The 17363-nt window shown below is 25.2% G+C and overlaps 2 protein-coding genes across 2 annotated transcripts; both read right to left on the bottom strand.

Annotated features, from left to right (window-relative positions):
• Positions 1-6526: 6526 nt before the first annotated feature.
• LOC112598470 (motile sperm domain-containing protein 2-like) lies at positions 6527-10324 on the bottom strand. The gene is made up of 10 exons (XM_025344945.1): positions 10183-10324; positions 9833-9979; positions 9555-9738; positions 9328-9491; positions 9074-9258; positions 8894-8966; positions 8706-8830; positions 8449-8637; positions 7932-8069; positions 6527-6719 (listed from the first exon to the last, which is right to left on the bottom strand). The coding sequence occupies exons 1-10, from the start codon at positions 10250-10252 to the stop codon at positions 6594-6596; spliced, it is 1401 nt and encodes a 466-aa protein (XP_025200730.1). The 5' UTR covers positions 10253-10324; the 3' UTR covers positions 6527-6593.
• Positions 10325-14007: 3683 nt separating this feature from the next.
• On the bottom strand, positions 14008-17333 carry LOC112598453 (transmembrane protein adipocyte-associated 1 homolog). The gene is made up of 9 exons (XM_025344917.1): positions 17202-17333; positions 16797-16977; positions 16101-16233; positions 15836-15998; positions 15440-15636; positions 15318-15378; positions 14693-14876; positions 14488-14617; positions 14008-14313 (listed from the first exon to the last, which is right to left on the bottom strand). Exons 2-9 carry the CDS (start codon positions 16916-16918, stop codon positions 14164-14166), a joined length of 1140 nt encoding a protein of 379 aa, XP_025200702.1. The 5' UTR covers positions 16919-16977; positions 17202-17333; the 3' UTR covers positions 14008-14163.
• Between the last annotated feature and the right edge of the window lie 30 nt (positions 17334-17363).

Raw genomic sequence — 17363 nt, forward strand, 5'->3', positions numbered from 1 at the left:
TAAAGCTGGGTTTTTGGCGGCCGCTGTGATAAAAAGCAAATATTGGTCAAAAATCAATGTGGAAAAGGAAATGAGAGTAGCAGTATCAAGTTTGATCCCAAGATTTGAAAAACTATGTAGTGATGTCCAGGCTCATCCATCTCACTAATTCAATTGCTTTCTAAAAATAAACTAAGTCTAATTTACTTTACTTAATAAAATTAAAATTAAATAATTCAGTATAGAATAATATAAGATAAATATTTCCATATTACCTATTGAAAATTAAACATGTTTGTTATTTTATCTATTTTATTTAAAAAAAGTCGTAAATTTTACTAAGGGCGCCCGAGCAAACTTCAGTTCTAAAGGGGCGCCACGAGTAGGAAAAGTTTGGAAACCTCTGCGCTATACCTTTTTATTTTTAATATTTTTATTATTAATATTATTAAAATTATTTACAATTTATACAACATAGTTTAGTTTAATAAGGAAATTTGGTGAACGTTTTATAATTGACAGGAGATAGCATTTACGGACAGACATTTATAGCAGTGCCACCCGAACGGGTATTTTTAGGATTGTTATTAACTCAGTAGGTCTTGCGGCCACTGTCTTTTAAGTCTTCTACGAATGTTACCAGTACGGCAATACACTGTACCTATAGAATATTTGTTATTTACTTAATATCTTGGACTTTTTGGTCGTTATTGTCCTTTATTTCGCTAATTAAGTACGATTTTTCAACAACAGACATAACGTCATATTTTTTTTCAATAAATATTATTCTCGTCTGCAGTTTCTATTACAGATATATTTAATTTAAAAGCAGCGTAACGGCGGAATGTTCTTTGGATTCTTTCAATAATTTTATTTACAGAAGCGATGGATGGGGTATCAACATGATACCCTAGGTAATTAATATTATAGTACTTAATAGTTACTCTAATTTAATTGTATTACACAGCGTAATTCATTTCCCACATAACTCAGTTCACAATATAGTCTTGATATACCCACGATCCACCTATAAATAATTATATTAATCATAATTTATAAATATTGTTAAGCTAAGAGTTTGTTCATATGATAGAACTATGTAGTTTCGTTATATTTTGTAGCTTAGGTATTCATTTCGTAAAATATTATCCGAATAGCAAAATTACATGTAATGGAAAAAAAAATTGGTTTCCATTTTGTGAAACGGATGTAAACTTAGTCCATTTCAAGAAACGTGCAATTCCGCGATATGGATGCGACATAATATACATAGAAAATGTTCAATTCATGATAAAAAAAAAAATAAATAATTACATTTTAAATTAATTAATATTTTTATACATAGTTATTATTATTATTATTTACTGGTGTTATAATAAATAATTATCAAGAAATATTTAAAATATTAGTAAAAAAAATTAAATACATATACAATTCGTAGATTTGGTGAGGTTAATAATAATTTTATTAGTTTGAATATATATATATATATATATACCTATTTAGGCCAAAGGTTTTATATTAATTGAAAACTAAAAGAAATCTTTTTTTTAAATTCAATAGTAAAATACTTTCTTTTTTTTTTTAAATGGATATTTACAATCTGTATACATTTAGTTTATACAATAAATAAATTTTTATGGCTTACAGAAGAAAATAAAAAGACATGTGGACTTGAGAGAAGGGAGCGTCCAGTGACACCACTTCAATTTACATTACTCATCATGGTTAAATGTTTAGTAGATCTCTAAACCATATCTTTATTTAAAACCTTTTATTCGGTTTACCGTGCATTTTATTAGTTAATATTTTTTTCTATCACCTATTTTTGTTGTATGTATATAAGCTATTGATTATGATGCGTGTATTAATTTGAAATAATTTTAAGAAGTTTATGAATTGGAAAATACCTATATAAATGACCTCAAGTTGAATAAAAAGATTTGATTAAAATTTGAGTGAAAGCTTCACAACAAGCATTTATAGTTTTTTGTAAGCTACTATCGTTCACACCGTACATGAAGAACGAATTTAAACCTTTCAGAAATATAATTACCTATTGTACATTTGTATAATCCTATAAACTGTATATTTTTCACGGCCACTAAGAGTAATGACTATCATAATATAATATACACATTACATTTTTGACGATAGTTATGTTTACAACATTGAAAATATCATAGGTAGGTATACAAATTATACAAATATTAAACTAAATATATTATTTATTATTTATATACGGTTGTGTGTATTGTAATAATGAGAAAAATAAAGCAAAATAGATAAAAAATATTTAAGTTAAAAATATGGCAAAGAAAGAGGAGGAGATGCGGCCGGATTGACACAAGGGACACAAGCCTTGTATGTAAATCCGGTATTAATAATTATTGAATATACTTGTTCTCGTGTTATTACCTTTTTCTTGTTCTTCGGAGGGCTCTTGAGATCGTGATTCGAGAATATGATCAAATACACTGTTACGCAAATTAAGTAGCATAAGAATCTGTACCTACTAACAATAAGTATTTTAGACTTGCACCTAACCTGGTTCGTCGTAGTGAATATTTATAGTACGTTCCTCGGAGAAAGATGTAAGGTGACACAAATTACGACATGACTTAGGAAAAACTTAAGTTTAAATAAGAAAAAACAACTCTGATTTAAGTTATAAAAAAAGAAGTTCAGCTGTCGCTCGCAGAATCTTGTGGGTATGGTGTGTGGTGGTTTTTGAGTAGAGCTCCTGCTCGCTTGTCTGGTGTGCCTGCACTGGTGAGAGAAGACGATGTGGTCAAGACAGCCAGAGTCGCAGGCAGCTCCAACAAAGGTCTCTGCGTCCTTAGAGAAATCGGCCTTCTCCCCGACGACGGAGAGCCTTATTGGACCATCCCTTATCTCTGGCGGCACATAAAAATAGATCACACGCTTTGTGCCATATTGTTGCAAAAACGTGTGAGTTCTTACTTAACCAAACAATGTAAATCGTCTCTCTCATCAGTGATCAATAGGGATTATTGGTTTTTATTAAGGACTATTTGCGTGTGACAACTTTACCGTTATTTTATTCGGTAAAATACGATTGCGCTCATTTTACCTTTTTCATAACATGATTGCGCACGTTTTAATGGGACAATAGAACATACATTTTGGGTAAGATATATGTACGATTGCTCGTAAAACTTCATGCGACGTTGCCAAATTAGGCATAATTTAATTTAGTAGTTGTATTAAAAATTGAGTTTTCAATAATACTTTGATAAATATAATAATAAAATACACGAACAAATCATAAAATACATATACAAAATACCATAAAATGTTAATTAATGTATACCGTCAACAGTCAAAAATAAAACGTGATTATAATATTATTTTTACAATTTCTTATAGGTTTATAAAAGCTGGCTAAGTTCATTTAAATAAATAATTAATTCGTCAGGGGTCTTATTATTTTTATAATTATTATATAAACTAATAGTTTTATTGTTGAGTAGCTTATCTTTTTTTGCTATTTTATTGATAGAACCTTTTTGGACGATCGAATACAATTTTATGGACGTTTCGGCTTGCGTTTGAATTAAAACAGAAATGACTACTGGAACTGCAGGATGACACGCATAAAACTGTCCGTTAAAAGTATGATGAAAACTTTCCGGACCATTTGTAGTTCCTTCTTAAATTAAAAGTGAAAATGTAAATTTCAGTTAGAAAAAAAAAAATTTGTGTAATTTGATTTGTTAGTATAGTAGCTGGACACATTTTTCTGGTACATCTACATTTCATCAAATTATCTTTTCGTTTATTAATTAAACGATATTTAAATTCTTCTACCACGAGTAAAGCTTTTTTTCTTTCATACAAAATTACACGTACTTCGTTAACTGGTTCCATGATGATAAATGATATTATTATAGCAGATATTAGTAGGTAACTAAACTACATACATATGAGTATATGGCGGAAATTCAAAATTACGATAAAAGATGAGATAATCAGATAAATACAACATATTAAGTTATATTAGAATTTGTTTCATCGTGTTATTAAATTTGACAATATTGCACAATCGTGTAATTGTATTATTCGTATTTAACACGAGCGATCGTAAGCCAAAAGGGTACGCGCGCAATCGTATTCTACCCGGAAACTAGTGGCCCGCGAACCTTTTTTATCTGGCCTGCGTTATATGATCAAATTACATCATATAATTTTAAAGTCGAATGTCTATAGTATGGAAATCGTCTTACAGAATGAAACATTAGGCCACCTACTTCGTGTTTCCTCTTCCGAAATAAAAGTTGATTTTGCTGCCTTATCATTAGCAGTCATCACATGTCCTCAAAACTCATATTAAACAAATACTAATACGTAGCATTATTTATATTTAATTAAATTAATTTTTATAACATTTTTTGTATTAGTATTTTTGTATTTAGAAATAGTATTATTCATATTTAATTACTTTCAATAATCTTTTCACTGTTAATATTCACATTATAAACAAAATAAACGCTAAATTAAAATGCATATTTTGAACTTTATTTTCTGCTCTCTATACTCTGGCCCGCTAAATTTTAATTTTCTAAAAATTGGCCCTCTATAACTTTCAGTTGCCCATCCCTGCCATATAATATATTAAGTCGTTTTTTTTTCATCAGTGGTATAAGGATGTTTATGGGGTTTTAATCTGCGTGCGATAACTTGACCGTTAATTTATTTGTTTGAATTTTATGAATAGTAATATACAATGATGTGTGAGCATATCATTACAGTATATTATGACTACAACGTGTGATTTACACACATATAGATACAATTTATTAAATAATATTGGTACACTAGACTAAGTACTAGATAATAGCACAGTTAATTAACTATCGATCAATTATAGTGATACAATAATTGTACAACTGACTTACGTACCTACCGAAAACAGAACGCAAGTTACCTGTCAAAATTACTACCTATAAAATATACCTTTTTTTTGGGAGGGAATTAAAGTAACAAATACCTAAAGGGATGTCTACCTTTCGAGTGGACTTTGAGAATTAACTATAACAAGTTGTAACTGTCTACGCTTACAGGCTCCAAAAGCCAAACAACGAAATGATACCGCAATTAAAATACGATTGAGTCGTTCCCTTTACTTGTTAGTTCTAGTACATGCCTAAATAGGTCAATAATATTAAATTTATTATCATAATATCTTTGAATTAGGTCCGTACAGATATCGTAACTATCTTTATAGCTGGTGTAGACCTTGAAAGAGTCGAATACTTTAGTCTTTCAATATATTTAATTGATTTTGAAAATGGAATCCACAATTCAATTAAATAAGTCTGGATCATGTGTCGATTTCATTTGGCCAAAGCTTGTGACGAAAAATTCATAAGTCAGGTTCATCTAAGATACCTAAAAGGTTTCAAGTATTTCTCGGAAGATTTTATGGCAATAAAGCTATGGGATAATCAATAAATTGACAGTTTTACAGATTACATTTTAAATAATTACATTAGAGACGATGTAACACAGTTTCCCCTTGAACTTTGGAGTGACTTTACAATAAACGCTAATTGGACCACTAACAGTTATGACATTTTTCACGCAAAATTAAATGCATATTTTCACTCGGGGCATCAAAATATTTTTATTCTTATTGATATTCTTCTGGAAATAGTCTTATACATACATAAAATTACAAATGAAAGTAAAGAAACCATGTAAAAAACATTGGAAAGGAACAATATTTACAGGAGTAAACAAAAAAATACATAAATAAGCAAATTTGCAAATTTGACTTTTTAAAATCAGTATTATTTAAATTGTAACCAGCAATTAATTAATTATTAATTTATAGGCTGAAGGGACTCAACTTCAATAACCCAAAAGTATTTCCAGGACTGAATTCAATGTCATCCAAATAAGTATAATTAATCAATATAATACCAAAAAATGCCAAAATTCAAGATTTGCATAAATGCATAATTTAAACAAGAAATAAGGACTGATAAAAATATTTTTAATGTATATAGTTTATCATTAATCATTATAAAATATTATAAATTATTTATTTGTGATTTTGAAACTAAATCATACATAATTAAGTAAATCTGTAAAAAGAACAAATGTAAGACATTTTTATGAACAGACATTTAATTGAAAAAATTAAGTTACCTATTGATGATCAATGTTGTCCATTTAAATTTGAATGCGTCATTATTTGCATGATATTGTATTTGTATTAAAAAATGCCTTGTAAGAGAATAACAAGAAATTTTTTGTAAAAAATAAAATAAAATAATAATTAAATAACATTTATTTTATCGTAATATGATTTAATATACATATTACATTTTATTGATTTGAGTATATTAATTTTTTATTTTATTTCATCAAACGTATGTATCCTAATATATTTATAACTTTATTAATAAAATAACAGTTTTAATATTTTCCTTAGAAAAATAATCAGTCTTTTTCTTTTAAGAGTATAAATTATTAAGAAACTAATAAAAATAAAAAACAAATTTAAATTCATAATGATCTATTTTTCTAAAAAAAAAAAATTATATAAATTAAATCAGTTTAACAATCAGTTAACTAGAATTCACTATTTATGATAATACAGCCCATAAAAACCCAAATGCAAATAAACACATTAATAGTATGATATATAATGAATACTTAACGTAACGCATATGTTGGGAAAGAACACGATTGGAAATTTCTAAAGTAGTAACCTGAAAAATATATTTTTGATTTAGTAAATTGATTTATATTTTTTATTATAATAGTAATTAGTGATTACCAACACAATATACTTTTGTATCAAACTTGTAATATTATATAGGGAGGAATTTTAAATATAATGTCTATAAATAATATATATAGGGATATATACTTGGTAACTCTTTTATTGAACAACATTTTTAAGTTTTTACTTTTTTGAATGAAAACGTATATTTTCCAAAATATTTTCCAGAGTACTCTTATACTTAAAAATCAAAATTTTGATAAATAGCTTATGAATTATATATATTTAAATTTTAGGTAAACTGAGTAGATTAATATTTTTCTGGGTATTCTCATACTTCACCACTCTGCTCATAAAAACTTTAAATACTTGTAATTCATAAGCTACTTGTTTAAAAACCGATTTTTAAGTATCAAAATACTTTCAAAATATTCAATATTAAAATATGAAATAAAAAATGTATGTTGTTGTTCAAAAAAGTAAAAAAAAAATTAAAAATTATAATAGTTATAAAAAAGTATTGTTTTATTTTAACTGGAAATTATATAAAAAAATTAATATATTTTTAAATAATAAGTGTAGTTTAAAAAATCATCCTTTAAACTTAATACTGTAGATTAATAACAATAACACTATCAGTCAATAAAAATAAAATAAACTGAATTGGTTAAGCTATTTTTTTTTCTCTTAAAATGTTAAATTGTATAAGAGTGAATAATATATGAGCAGCACTAATTTTATAAAATTAGATTTTTAAGATATTGAAGAATTTTCTCAAATTTTAAGCTTGTAAGATCTTGTTCAAATTTTTTAAGTTTTTAAGAGAAACATAACATTTTTATCAACATTTATAATGGAATGTTATAATGTCTTTGCTAAATATTTTATGAATTAGATATAGAAAAATAATTTAAATTGTTTTGAGAAAAAATTATAATAAAGGACATCCAATTTAATGAAAATTTTAACTTCTAACACTTATAAAAACATTGTGACTATATATTTAAGATTATAAATAATACTTAGATTTATATTATTTTTTAACTGTTAGGCAATACTTATATATATTATATAAATATTTAACTTATTAAAATAGAATAAAATAATTTAAAAGTTTAAAATGTAAAGAAAATTTAGAGTAATCCAATGTATGTAGTGATTAAAAAAACAAATATGTACTCAAATAAAAATACTTTACCACATTCATTAATTTGTCAACTTTTTGCTCAAGATCATTATTATGATTTTTATCATAAGAATTCCAAGTATTTACTGTTTCATTTTCATTTAAAATTTTACATTTCAAAATATGTTGTTCCTTGGTTTCCCATTGTATCTAATATATAAATTTAAAATAAATTATTAATTATATATTTTTAACTTAATCCATCAAACAATACAGTAAGTCTATACATTTTATATGTTTCAATATTTGTTTCAACCGTTATATATATATTTGAGGTACTATACTACAAGAAATTGTACTCAGGAGATAACCAAAACATGATGTATTCCGCACATCACTCAGAATTAAACTCTTGACAATAACTGCATAGGAGAGGGAATTCTTTTACAAAGATGCACAGAGAAATTGAAATCTTTTATGATGCGAATTATAATACCAATTTAACATTTAGAATTATAAAATTGAAAATACTTGAAATTTAAATTTTGAGTTATTTATATTTTTATTATTAAATATAAATTAAAAATACCTTCCACATTTCTGCTACATCTTTAGTATCTACAATAGGAATTACTAGTACTAAAAATTTATCTCTCATCACATCAGTCTGTTTTATTGACATTCCATTAAGTACAAAAGTAACTTTTATACTTTCTTGAGGTGTAAGTGTACCTGTACTTGGACGAACTTTATACTTAACAAGACAAGTGGTTTTTATCTATAAAATGTAATAAAATATAAAATACTTAATATTTATAAATACCTAAAAAATAATATTTTATTTACTTTAAATGCAATTGGATCTTTAAAATCATTTACAAATGTGAGGCTTGCCATTAATTCATTATAGCCATTGTTGTTATCTTTATTGAATACAAGTACTTCACTAGGATTAATTTTCAGTTTAAACTCTACAACATAATAAATATAGTTTATAAATTATTTTTATTAAAACAAATAAATAAAATATTTACCTTTTGGCATACACACAATATCTCGAGTATCTCCTGAGACATTTTTTACTTCCATTGTTTCTGCAAAATGAACCTAAAAATTAAAACATTGATAGTTTTGTACAACACAATTGAAATTGTACATTGAAGCCCTAAAACTTAAATAGTTTTAGGATAATATATAATCAATAAATGTAAAACCTTTTTCTTGGTTTCTTCAACTTTTTTAGTTTCTGGCTCAAAATTAAACTTATAATTGTCTTCACCACCCCAACTGACCATTATTGATTCTTTTGATACAAATTCATTTAAATTTTGTTTATTTAAGAATTTAATTTTTTTTACAGCTTTGGCTGGTAACCATGTTTTTATTATTTTAAAAGCCGCTAAAAAAGACATTTAGTAAAATTAAATTATTTAGATAGAAAATAAAAAATTAAATAACATAAACTTACCATTTAAAACCCATGGCATTTCAAAAATTATAATGTAATTTAAAAAGGCTGGATAATACATTTTAAGTAAATTTATTAAGTAATTTGTAAATTCCATATCAAGATTACTTAAACCAGAACCCATCATATCAAAAAATATTGTAATTTGATCACCATTAGTTAACCTATAAATAATACCACAAATTTAATATACATACTATAGCTAAAATAATTTGATAACTAATTACCTTTCCATTCTTTCAAACCAGTACACTGCACACTTTTTACATTCCTCTGGATCTTTAGAAGCTTTAAAATGCAATTTACATTGAATAATGAACATAAGTTTACCATCTTTATCCACGCCATGAGGAAACATAATTCCCTCCTCTAAGTAATCAATTCTTACTGTACCATTTGATTCACTTATTTCTAAATTCCAAATAAAGAAGATTAAAAAAAAGTTATAAAAATATAAAACATTAAAAACAAGATTATTATCTTTTGGTAAATTTAATTATTTTACCATTAACACCAAATGATTTTCTCCATTCACATACATTCCATAACATGGATAAAGCCTCTTCTTGATTTCCTTCAGTATGAATTAAAAACCTTTTAAGCCATGAATCTGAATTATTTATTTTAGCAAGATCCATAGGATGAAACACTTCTATGGAAATAATAGAACGTTTGTCATTATATTTGCATTAAAAAAAAATTATTGATAAACTGAATGTATCAATAATGATTTTAATTAGTTGGCCTTAAAAATAAAATGTTCTATTGCAACCAAACCAAATTATGTAAAATAAAATAGGAATTATACATCTAATATACTATTCTAAATATTACTGATATTGAGAATAAATTTACCATTTTGTTCGTTTAATTTATCTTCAAATGACTGTCTTAATGCTGAAATGCTTTCAGGTGAGATATCCATAATAGTATTAAAAGAAATTAATATGGAAACATTAATTTATCGTATTTAGCTAGAAAAAAATATTATAAGCAGTTGATTTAAATCATCTGTACAAAATTAATTCAAATTTTGTAGAAATACTTAAATAATTAACGTGTACTAAACGAAAAATTGTATAAAACTATTAAAAATGTGTCACTGGATAGTGCTGTGAATTATTAATCAAACTGTAATTTTTTATCTTTTTCAATGCTGTATAGGACGTAGGTATTCAATTGTTATCAATTTATCTTCTACCGCTACAGAATAATCAGTGGTTACTACCACTACCACTACTACTACTACTACTACTACTACTACTACTACTACTACTACTACTACTACTACTACACTATTACTATTTAACGTACTATATTACTACATCAGAACCGTATACCTAATTTTTTTAGATTATATTATAAACAATATAAACTATAAACTATATCATTATAATAATTATATTATTTATGCATTGTGTTCACATTGTTATGTGCATAAAAAAATTTACTATAAACCTATGTAGTTTATACTTAATGGTTTATAGATTTTGAATGGTTCAAATGATCAAATTCAAGACAGGCGCGAATCCAGGAATACTTTTTTAGCCGGGCCCGTAAATTTAACCTCAAAAGATCATACAGTAAAATTATGATTTAATTAAGAATAATTTTCATTTAGTCATAAATATTTCAATAAATAGTCTAGTAGGTACTAATAATAGTAAAAAAAAAAAATAAAAAAATATTGAAATACAGTTACATGGAAAAATGTAATCTGCTTAACTTATCACGTGCAAAGTTATTTAAAACTTCGTTTGGGTTTTGTATTAAACCTTCACTGCTATTAAAATAAAATATAGGTATATGCAATTAGGTATGCTTTAGTAAAAATCTAAAAAAACAAAATAAAACCAACCTATTTGGTTAATATACTAATAAAAATTCTAAAATAAGAACATGAATGCCGATATTCAAAATTAAAATTATTGTTTCTAAAAATTTTGGTTGGGCCCGGGCTCACTCTCTGGATCCGCGTCTGATTCAGGAGTCCAAGAGCCTGGTGGTACAGCTAGGATTCGAAGTACATGTTGAGATTTATAGAAAAATCCTTTTAGACTGTTTAAGTGAATGTTGGAATTGTTGGATAGTTACATAAATACATAATACTAATACATTAGCAGATACTAGTCACAATTTAAGATAAACCTTTAGACTTTAAGGTATGAATATTAATACCTGAAGAGAATAGGTAAGTACCTATTTTATATTTATCTTAAATCGTGGAACTATAGTCAGCAAAACGACTTACTCTATTATGGACTTTGGTGTATTATTAGCGTGTGTCGTACTGCAGTGCATTAAATGGTAGTTATATAAAATATTGACTATACCTATTGTTATTGGCCGATACAGACAAGTACTTTTGTTCCAAAATTATACCTAGCGTTCTTAATAGAATGAATAATGTGCTGGATTCGTGTCACATTGCTATTAACCGTGATTTATTGATCATGGCATTAACCGTCCAGTAATGTGCGCGCGTGTGCGCATTACAATATAATAACACTGGTAAACGACGAACGGCAGGTACATTTTGGTTTTGATAATTTTAACATTTACATTTTACACACGTCATGCACATCGTTCAGAATATTTTGTGCTTATTGCCTATAGGTATATTATATATTATAATATTTGACATTTGGGTACCTACCTAACCCACTCTAACCCTTTTAACGTTTGAACTCTTATAACGACTAAATGTCAAGTGACTCAACTTTGACGTTATTGTATTATAAATTAATGAAGTATCAGCTACGTATGCCTACAAATTTCAAAAGTTTTATAACGACGACAAAACGTAATGTAGGTATGACTTGTTAGTTATTTTGTATTATATTGTGGGAGGGAGAGCGGCATTCATTGTTTGTTTAAGTATACGTTAACGTTATAACTAAGTCATACATATTTATTAATATTTTTAAATGTTCAACATGAGTTACCTATTGTAATGTTAAGAATTTTTGGGGAGTTAGGTATATATATATATTGAGTTAGGTATATTTAAAAATACCGGCAAAGGTACCCTGCAAAAAATGTTTGAGCATGCCTATATGACACACACACACATAAAATATTGTTTTTATTTATATAGATAATTATTAATTTCAATACTTTAAAAAAGTATTAAAAGAGCCGAAATATTTTGGAATATTGTTCAAGTTTTCACAAACATAAAAATAATAAAAAGCAAATACTTACAAATAAAGAAGTCAAATCCGAATTCATTTCCCAAATTCAAAATTCTTTCAGAGATTATTAGTAAAAGTGGTGAATTTAGGAGTTTTTTTTTGTGAGGGGGGGAAGGAGGTGCAAAATGTGGCATTTTATAAACACAGTTTAGGATTAGAAGTTAATAGGCCCTAATGCTCCATATATACATACATTTATTTTATGCAGATGATGGCAATAAAACCTGATAAATTTAAAATGGATGAAAAATTATATTCAACAAAATAAGAATACTTTTTTTTAGCTAGATTCTGTTAGATGTATTATAAGATGTTGGAAATACCATAATTCTCAAGATATTTATTATCGGCAAATAAAAAATATGATTTTATTGATTTTATATTTTTAAAATATCAACAACTAATTTATTGGAGAATTGATCATTATATTCTAGGCGATTATTTTGTCAAACAGTACTTATTATTTAAAAATCTTTAAGAAAACAATTATTAACATAATTTCCAGCTGAAATAAAACAATAATTCTTATCGTCATATTTTTTTAATAAAAACATATATTTTTAATTTTATATTCTGAAGCGGAATGTTTTTGAAGTATTTTGATATATAAAATAATAATTTAGGACAAACAATTTATGAGTTGAAAATATTTAAAGTTTGATGAGGGGAATAGTGAGGTACATGGATACTACGCATAATGTCAGTCATTTCTTAATTCACTAAAACTTTAAGTGCTTATAATTCGTAAACTACTCATCCCAAATTCAATTTTTATGTATCAAAATACACCAAAGTATATCATTAATTAATATAGTTTTAAAAAAGCCTAAGATTGATTCCGCATGTTTCTATAATTGATGGTGTTATTGTAATGCAAATAGGCCTAAAAATGTGAAAGTATCAACAATGCTACCTATCAAGTATTCAATAGTTAATTATTTCATTCTGTACAATCACGAAAAGGATGTTTCATAGTTTAAAGAGCAAACTATTTAGTTTTATTTCTATCATAATAACAATTTGTTTAATAATGAATACAATTGATACATTTACATTTGTTAAATTTATGATAATAAAAAGTAAAAAAAATAATTATAAACAAATGGTACTATATTTTGTTACTGATCAGCTAATATTTACAATTAAAGAGCTAAGAACAAAATTTGATCAAAACCAGTTTCAGATTTTTTTAGATTAGGTTTATAAATTGTATAATATTTGATTTATTTTATGAAATGTTTTAAATTAATAATTGTGCAAATTATAGGAATCAACCAAGTGTAATTCACTTATACATATATATATATATATATTGGATATTATAATTTAAACATAAGTTAAACAAATATAAATCACAATTTATTGTACTATAAAATTATATAATACTCCTTAGAACGTTATAAATCTAGAATTAAATAAAATTGAAAAATAAAGAACAGAAGATTAAGTAATAAATAAATAATTGAATAATTTAAAATTGTGATGGTTATTTCACCAATTAATTAAATTGACTAAATTTATATTTTAAAAATATATTATACAATTATCTAATACACAACTTAACAAACTAGGTAGTAAAAATTTTAAAATAATAAAGTTAACACAGGAACACCAGAAAAATACTCTAAAACTATATACATTATTACTTTTTTTGTTCTTCAATGTCAATAGTTTGCTCATCCATGCTATAACCAGTAATGCTATCAGGACTTTGTAATGAAGCATTGTACAGCGGATTTGCTATTTGTCTATCATTAATAGAAAAACGAGTATTGTTGTATACATTATCTGTCTGTAAATTAGTAAATCAAGAATATTTAGTTTACAAATATTTTATAATATTTTACTAATAATAAATTATTATTATCTAAATTCATTTGAATTATCTTTAAATAGACTTAAAAATTAATATAATATATTTTGTTTAGTGTTAAAGTTAATCAAATAATAATTTTACAATATTTACCTGATAAATATAGTCTGAATCAGTTTTTAAAGATGAAAATGATGGTTGATGAGGTAATGACACAGTATCTTCATCAACACGATCATCATTTTGTGCTTTATAAGAGAACATAATACTTGATTGTGAAACACTAAAATAAAATAAATAATAACATTTATTTTTAAAAAGTGTATATACTTTTTATTATATTTTAAATATTATTTACCTAAAGAATGAGCTTAAAAATGTTATGTAGACTAGAGGTGTAAATAGAGCAAAATATAGAAATGTTGTTACATCAACAATACAAAGACCTTCAGCAATTTTTAATAACAATAATGTACAACCAATAGAGCCAATACCATTTAAATTTGCTAAAAGTGACACATATACATAAAATGACCGGTTAACTGAAAAAAAAAAACATAAATTGTTATTCATTAATCATTATTTATAATATATAATAACAAAATATAGAAAAAATTTTAACCACTTATTATGTATTTTTTTATAATAAAAGACATTAATTATATCCTTCCTTCTTAGAATATTTTTTTTACAACATTCATTTTACTAACATCTCAACTTTTAAGAAAGATTGAAGAACACACCTGAGCCTCATCTGTGATGGGAAAGATAAGTTTTTGTTTATTATTTTAATATGAGTAAACCCACCATAAGATAGGTAAAGGTGTAATAAAAGAAAAAAAATAAAGGTAAAATATAAATTTAAAAACATTTATCACTGTAAAAATAATAAGTTATTTTGTTTTCATAAAGAAATTAAAATTATGTAGGTAGCTTTAAAGCTTTTTAATACTATTAATAACAAAAATAATAAAAGTATTTACCTGGTAATGCAAGTTTTTCTCGAAGTCTAGTCTGAGGCAATACCAGTATAAACAAATACAACTATAAAAAAATAAATTAATAAATATTTGACGAAAATCAGTTAATTTATTCAATATATTACCATAGCAAAAATGACAGAACTTATTAACCAGAAAATAATACCACCATGACCAAATAAATTTAAATCCTTTGAGTTGATTCTAAAAATAGAATCTGGCATAAAAATTTCCAAAGCTCCTTGACAAGCCGAATAAGCTAACGAAATAAATGATGTTGTGATAAGTACATATCTTATGCTGCTTCTACTTTCCATATGACCTGTAATAAACATAAAATTTATAATTCATTCTAATTGATAGTAATATGGCTAATTTTAAAATTACTAAGCTGATAACATGCATTTATAAAATATTTTTGTTTTAGTTTGATACTACATTAATTGTATCATAATTATATTTACACTTAAATAAGAGAAAAATTTAAACTGAAAATACATTTTTCCTATTATTTTACTAACCAAAAGCTAAGGCGAAGACAATTACACTCATTTCAGTAGCCAAAAAGAAACATTTGACTAAAATCCAAAGCGTTATATTGATGGAATCAGCAGCCAAATTACTAAAATTGAGTGTCATTGAAATTAGGCATCTTAGTATACTAGTAAATACATTGAACAAAACCTAAATATATTGTTAAAGAACTATTAGTAAGATTAACACTTTTTAAAAGTAAAGATTATTTAAATCAATAAAGATATTATGAGAATAAAAAATATTATTTACCAAACAGTAGAATGTAAAAAAAATAGGACTATTAGCAGCTCGAAGTTTTAATCTTGCACGACTAAACTTGGTCACTAAATACATCATGAATATTAAGTTAGGAATAAGTATTGCTACATCCCATACACGAACGCTTTAAAATAACACAAATAAATGCATAAAATTAAATACTAATAAAAGTCATATGATAATTGGTTTTTTAATAAGATTGTAATCTTATCTTTTAGAATTAAAATAAATAAATAATGAAGTATAATATAAAACTTTAAGAAAATAATATCAATAAAACTTGAAAAACTTGATTAGGTAGTAATTACAATTGAGTACCAGAGTAATAAAAAACAAATCAATGCATATTGCCTAAATTAACATTATAGCTTTAAATTAGTTGTATATAAAAAAAAAATAGGCGGATAAAAAAGTTAACATTTATAAAAGAATTAAAGAGTTGTCTATCAGAAAAATGTATAGCCCCTACTCATTTATATCACACTAGTGTTAATGTATTTGTATGTTGTTGAGCCTATTTTAAATAAGAGACAATAAATTATTACAAAAAGTCAATTAAACCTTTTTAACTTATTTGAACAAATTAGTACACATATTTAACTTTATAAGCCAAATAGATACAATTAGATTATATAAAGTTAATAGATACATATACAATTAGTAACTAATACTAAATTAATGTCTTACTTGATGCTTGGTATTTCCATGTAAAGAACTAGTTTACATACATGTTCTTCGTCTATTGAAGTACTGTTGTTCATTATATTGGTTAGCAACCTATTTGTTTCTAAACTCCGAGGATCTTCCATAACTATTTTACTTTTTTGCGAGATAAAATATCAATTCAGCATCAGTGTAATAAATTGTTCTAAAAACAAATACTAACTGATAAAAAAAAAAAAAATATCCAACACAATATGCTCTTGATATTAAAATGGTTTAATTTTGACGTAATGACAATTAATAAGTTATTGTTCTCAATTTGAATTGTGAATAATGTGAATTAATTACAATCAAATGTTAATACTTGTTTAATTTTCTCCAATAATTAAATAATTCAAACATTAATTGTTTCATTAAACACACACATACCGTATCAATGTAGGATACTGACATATTGTTCAGCGTTCACTTCATATCGTTTACATCTTTAACGTTAGTCATTCACATTTCACAATATTGAATTTTTACATATTTATTTCACAAGAGAAAAAAAACATTATCTTTAAGTGATAAGCAGGCCAAATTTTTTAT

Source organism: Melanaphis sacchari, unplaced genomic scaffold (genome assembly GCF_002803265.2).
Source record: "Melanaphis sacchari strain LSU unplaced genomic scaffold, SCAv2.0 Contig48_pilon_pilon, whole genome shotgun sequence".
Classification (NCBI taxonomy): Eukaryota; Metazoa; Arthropoda; class Insecta; order Hemiptera; family Aphididae; genus Melanaphis; species Melanaphis sacchari.